Source organism: Salvelinus alpinus, chromosome 22 (assembly GCF_045679555.1).
Source record: "Salvelinus alpinus chromosome 22, SLU_Salpinus.1, whole genome shotgun sequence".
NCBI lineage: Eukaryota > Metazoa > Chordata > Actinopteri > Salmoniformes > Salmonidae > Salvelinus > Salvelinus alpinus.
This window is the reverse complement of record NC_092107.1, coordinates 26611232-26617231: the sequence shown is the minus strand read 5'-3', so window position 1 is coordinate 26617231 and position 6000 is coordinate 26611232. Positions and strand designations below refer to the sequence as shown.

Here is a 6000-nt window from a genome sequence, read left to right as displayed (position 1 = left end):
CTCCTGTGGAGAACAACATGTCAGTGCAACCATGCAGAAGACTCAACCCAAATCACCCCGTCAACCCAGTCAGCCCCATGCTGAGATGAAAGCCCAGAGAAAACAGCAGATCAAAAATGTTGATAATCAATTAGAAAACCAGCATGGAATCACACCTGATCTGCTGTTTAAAGCAACAACAAACTGACAGGTGACAGAGCAGAGGCAGAATACCTGGACACATTCTGAATCTCTAGTTTCCCAGCAGCTGAAGAAGGGCGAACTTTCTTCCCCAGCGCCATCACAGTAGTCTTTGTATGTCTGTCTGTCTGTCTGTCAGCCTGGTCCAGTGTTCAGTTCTCTGTTAGAGTGGATGTAGGAGCTCAGTCCTTCAGTGCCAGTCCAGCCCACAGCCTCTGCTTCTCCAGATCTCCCATTACCTGACACTCTAGCCTTTCACCTGGACTCACGTGGGTGGCTCTCTGGTAACTAAGATACTAAGATACTACTGGATGCATTTCTGCTAATATTGTCAGTTCCACAGAGCAGACAAAACCTTGGATTAGATCTAAAGGGCACCACCCTATTGGTGTAAACATGTGCTATTGTCATGTTACTACATTTACTTTTTACATTTTAGTAATTTAGTAACGACTTACAGTAGTAACGACTTACAGTAGTGGGTGCATACATTTTCGTACTAGCATGTTATAATGATGGTATTACACTACTGACTGTCTCTGAAACCTCATTCTGACGCCTTCTAAAAAAATTAGGCCTACTACTTCCAGGTTTGGTTCTGGAATCATGGTAACTGTACCAAAGAAGAATTTGATTCAGCAAGTAAAACTGCACTTACATCTGTGATATCTACAGTATAACATGCTAAAAAAGTAGCACAATGGTGTTATACAGTACTGTTATAGTTAGAATGCAGACGTAAACGGAAGTATCGTTGCATTAGATTCATTGGCTTTATTTTCAGAAATGTCAAGGCAGTTACAACACTGCAAATAAAACTCACAAACAGAGCATAAACACTCGTACACACAGTTCCACAAAGGCACTTGTTGAATGGACAGTGCCTCTGGTTGTCACATGTTTGTGGTGGGATGCTACAGAAAGTGAAGTATCACAGGGGCCCGGGCCAGCCAGACATCCACTCTGACCTGTACAACACAGGAGGGAGGACAGGTGACTTTGTACCTCTCTTCACCTGGCCGGTAGGGGGCACTCGGTGCAAAAGTGTCTGCACAACCTCCTTATCTGTAAACACAACACATCAGTCAACATAAATACAGTGCTCCGGGGTGAATGTTCCCTTAGGGACAGATCTAGGATCAGATTCCCCTGCCCCAATCCTTAACCATTAGTGGGGAAAATGCCAAACTGACCCAGGATCAGTGTTTATGGCCAACTTCAAGCAACCAAACAGGGAAGTGATTTGTAACTAGGAGAATAGGGTCAGAGTTCATAACAAGAGTCCATAGCTCACCTTTGTCAGGTAGATGTCTGCAGAACTGCTGGAGCTCTTGGGGTTGTAGAGAGCGGAGCACGGCCGAGACATCGGTCGTTATCCCTCCAAAGTGGCTGTCGTAGGTGGTCAACTGGGACCTATTCTCCTGGTTGCGGATGTGACCATGAACAACAGTAGGAACTGGAACAGAAAGGGGAGGGAGATACACTGAGATCTCTAAGTAATTAGCCTGGTAGGTCATTTAATTATTTAACTAGGCAATTCTTATTTACAATGACGGCCTAGGAACAGTGGGTTAACTGCATTGTTCAGGGGCAGAACGACTAATATTTACCTTGTCAGCTCGGGAATTCAATCTAGCAACCTTTGGGTTACTGGCCCAATGCTCGAATCACTAGGCTACCACTAGGCTGCCTTATTTTACCTGAGTTTAGCCCTGAGCAACATTGTGCAGCGTGGGAAAATATTAAATGGCACCCTATTCCGTATATCAGGGATGGGCAACATTGATGGGGGTGGGGGCCACAAGAAATCTGAACTCATCATGGCTCACAGGTCTGCACACTCACATCCATACCCACACATGTAGTCAGAGCCAGCCCTAGCCTGTTGGAGGCGCTAAGCTACATTTTGTTGGGGGGGGGGGGGGGGGGGCACCAACTTCTGCGTTTTAGAGTTAATTTCCAGCATTCTACACACTTTGTCATGGGGCATATAGAACATTTTGCGGTTTTATAGCACATTTGCTGCAATTCTACATATTTTGCCATGGAGTGGAAGAGAAGATTTTGCAATTGTATAACTCATTTCATACAATTCTACATATTTTGCCATGGAGTGGAAGAGAAGATTTTGCAATTGTATAACTCATTTCATACAATTCTACTAATTTTGCCATGGCGAGTAGAGAAAACCTGCTGATGCACAACCACATTTTTAACTCGTAAATATGTAGTTATTTCAGAATGAGCGATAACTGGTTAGCGCATATTGCTTTGTGACATTATGTCACCTATCAATCCCCAGTTAGATAATATGTTTTCACTTATTGCATCTGTATGCTTGTTGTGTTCTCCCTAGTGCACTGGTTCGTTCATGAGCTGGCTGCTCATTCTAAATAGCATAATCTAATCTGTTCAAAACAGTGACAGCATGTGCAGCAGGGGTCATTCGGTTTTTGACATGCAAAAGTGAAATAGGTGTATTGATGCTGTTGTTCAAATGCACAGATCGCTTAATATATCTTCTCAAAGAAACTACCGGTAGTTCAAAAACTTGGCATCATATTTCTGTCATGCTGCTTTGTTGACAACTCCAACCACCTTCAGCCAATCAGCAGCCGCCACTGCTCCAGGGTTTCCCCTAGGTACAGATCTAGGATCAGCTTCCCCTCCCCCAATCCTAACCTTAACGATTAGTGGGGAAAACACTGACTCAAGATCACTGTTTAGGGGCAACTTCACTCTACTCATAGGATGCATCCAGGCAGCTCATAACTTACCTATACCCCTGGGGGCAACGCCGTGCAGTGCGTTGCAGCCATAGCGAGATATGTTTCCCCGCAGTTCAGACCGTTCCCTGGGCTGGCGGTAGTTGTGCCTCATCTCTGTGTGCGTGCAGTGAGGGACTTGGCGCGTGTGGTTCAGCGGAGTGAGAATCGGGTGGGTCAAATGAAGTCCTGTAAAAAGACAAAAGTGCAGAAGAGAAAACTTGCAAGGAGAACGCTGTAAGGGGTGACAAACAACTAGAGTGAAGTTGTACTACTGTCTTCTGCTTAAACTAAAGACAAAACCCCCCAAAACGTATAATTAACAGGATTCAATCAATTGCAGGTAATGGTTTCCACATAGTGCTTTCAGACTTGTGTTTTAGTTCCACAGCAGTTATTTATAAACTGAATCATTACATGGCAAGACCTGTTCAGTCCAGACACAAACCTGACTGAGAAGTCATCTAGTGCATGCAACTTGACTTATAATTGTATTATGTCCTGTACAAATAAAAAACAGTTCTGATATCAGGAATAGCCCTATCTGCTTGATTGAATCATGGTAAATAATTGTTTTTGGGGGGGGTTCCGTCTTCAGTCTGAGCCGACTTTAGTTGTTTTTTTCCCCCTTACAGCTTTTTTAAGCCTACAGTATCATACTCTGTCATAGAGATACTCATGCTGGGGAGTACTTTGAAAACACTGGGAACTTCGAAACAGGGTGTGGCTTTGGACAAAATTAGTGTGGGTATCATTTCAGACACAGCTCAGAGCCTATATTCATAAAGCCTGTCAGGGGTAGGAGTGATGATCTAGGATAAGTTTAGCCTTTTAGAGCTTAATGAATAAGATTACATGGAGAGAGGGGGAACCTTATCATAGATAAGCAATCCTACTCTAAGACTCTTGACATATACAGTGCCTTCGGAAAGTATTCAGACCCCTTGACTTTTCCCCCATTTTGTAGGTTACAGCCTTATTCTAAAATGTATTAAATTGTTATTTTTCCTCATCAATCTTTCCGAAGGCACTGTATGCTCCCTGATCTCTCTACCTTGAGGCATGCCCAGGTAGTCAGTCTGGTAGGTGGACCGGTACTGGGCAGTCAGAGCGTTTCGGATCTCTTCCTCAGAAGGGGGACTTTTCCAGGGGGACCAACCACCTGCAGAGCTCTGCTTCTGGCCCTTGGGCAGTCGCCACACCATGAAAGATTGTTTAGCACTTTTCATACACTACATCGCTGCCCAAAGAGCTTAAATGTAAAAGTAATAAAGCATAGAGGTACAATAATAAGAACGTAGTGATAACAGGGATGTGCCCCAGATGGCCCCTTACACTCTTAGAAAAAAAGGTCCTATCTTGAACCTTAAAGGGTTTTTCGGCTGTCCCAATAGGAGAACCCCTTTGAAGAAAGTCTCTACCTGAAACCAAAAACGTTTTCCCTGTGGGGACAGCTGAAGAACCCTTTTGAAACCCTTTTTTCTAAGAGGGTACAGTGCACTACTTTTGACCAGAGCCCTATGGGCCCTGTTCAAAAGTAGTGCACTATGTTGGAAATAGGGTTCCATTTGAAATGCAACCCTGGATAGGGGCACCAGAGGGTCAGACAGGTTAGTTAGCTAAATGTTAGATTAATGTTGTTGTTTTTTTCTGTAAAAAGTTAATGCAAATGTATGAAAGTTTATACATTCTAAATACTTAATGTCCAGAGGATTGAGTGTGAATGTGGATCTGTACCTGACTTGTATGTGGGTTGTTCCTCCTGTTCCCAGAGGCTGATCCTGTGCGAATGCTGTCAAGTTTAGTGGCTGGCTTCCAACAGAAGTCCTCATTGTACACAGTCTCACCCACAGGACAAGCTAGTGCATAGGAGGTTCTTTGGGCTCTTATTGTTGTAGGACTGAAAAAGATTTCACAAAAGGAGAAAATGTATAGGGAGACATAGCCTAAATGTGAATAATATAAACAACATAATGAAATGGAAATGAATTCATGAATAGTCAATAATATTTTCAGGCCTACTGTAAAACTGGTGTTGATGAACTGGGTCGATAAATAAAATCTCTTTTCTGCGATGTTTCATATGGGTCCCACTCTGAAATATCAAATATCAAGTTAATAGACAATAACTGATATAAATTAGTATAAAGGGGAAGTTTCCCGGGCATTAATAAACCTAGTCCAAAAAGCATGCACAATGAAGAATAAGCCTAGTCCTGGACTTTAAAGCAAATTCAATGGAGAATCTCCATACAAATATATTTATTTGCCCAAGACTACGATCAGAGTCCGAGGAACCGTCCCAAAAAGTCTCATGTCAGGTAATTTGAGGCTCCTCACCTACGGCTGCCATGGCTGTTTTCGCTCGTGATGAAACGTTTCCAGAAATCGGAATATTTTGGTTATTGGGCGCGATGTCTGGACACAAATGCACACATCTCTTCTCTAACTCTGCCTGGGATGGATGTGTTATGCAAACGTCTCTATCGTGCGTTTGATGATGCTCCGGGACAGTTCCGTGGTGCTTGAATCACAAGCGAAAGAAAGTCATGAAAAATACGCCAACAATGCAATTTAACATAATAACAATTATGACGTCAGAAGTTATGACACTTCAGTTGTAGGCCTACCTGGTTCGCAGGATTCTTCATCTTGAGTTTGCATTGTTCAATTTGGCCTATCTAGAAAACTTGTTTTCAGGGCTCCGTAGTGTGCAGCTGTGTGTGCTGGAGTCCTTGGTTGTTATAGGAGACACACAACAATTCCTGTAAATTTCACAACAGCCGCGAGGGCAATTTGATGATTGATGCTGTGCTGCCTGGGGGGCTTGGACCCGCATGAAAGATTCAGCATCACATTTGGCTAGGTGCACCAAGGGTGGTAGACTGGGTTACTGGTGGTTACACTGTTTTATTAAAGTATATATCTGTTTAGCCGAATAGGCTATGTCGTTGTGTTTGCAAGTGTCCGAGTAAATGTTCTGTAAAAGGCCAGACAAGTGAATGCAAGCACAGCATCTATTTTCTCGCCATTAATGGCCAGCAGTTATGCTGAT

General features: G+C 43.3%; 1 protein-coding gene across 2 annotated transcripts; it reads right to left on the bottom strand.

The window, feature by feature from the left end:
* Window positions 1-929: 929 nt before the first annotated feature.
* On the bottom strand, window positions 930-5703 carry tex26 (testis expressed 26). Of its 2 annotated transcripts, none has more exons than XM_071359715.1 (8): window positions 5576-5703; window positions 5286-5469; window positions 4968-5040; window positions 4683-4845; window positions 4000-4129; window positions 2958-3134; window positions 1475-1636; window positions 930-1245 (listed from the first exon to the last, which is right to left on the bottom strand). In XM_071359715.1, the coding sequence occupies exons 1-8, from the start codon at window positions 5594-5596 to the stop codon at window positions 1112-1114; spliced, it is 1044 nt and encodes a 347-aa protein (XP_071215816.1). In that variant the 5' UTR covers window positions 5597-5703; the 3' UTR covers window positions 930-1111. The 2 variants fall into 2 exon arrangements, with proteins under 2 accessions (XP_071215816.1, XP_071215817.1); XM_071359716.1 differs by having other exon boundaries at window positions 992-1245; window positions 4000-4177.
* Window positions 5704-6000: the final 297 nt, after the last annotated feature.

Bases quoted from the DNA above. Each gene is read 5' to 3' on its own strand.
- tex26 (XM_071359716.1), bottom strand. From the start codon at position 5,596: ATGAAGAATCCTGCGAACCAG. The intron at 1,637-2,957 runs GTAAGTTATGAG...TTTCTGTTCCAG, and splicing joins CGTTGCCCCCAGGGGTATAG to TTCCTACTGTTGTTCATGGT. The intron at 1,246-1,474 runs GTGAGCTATGGA...TTGTGTTTACAG, and splicing joins CAGACATCTACCTGACAAAG to ATAAGGAGGTTGTGCAGACA.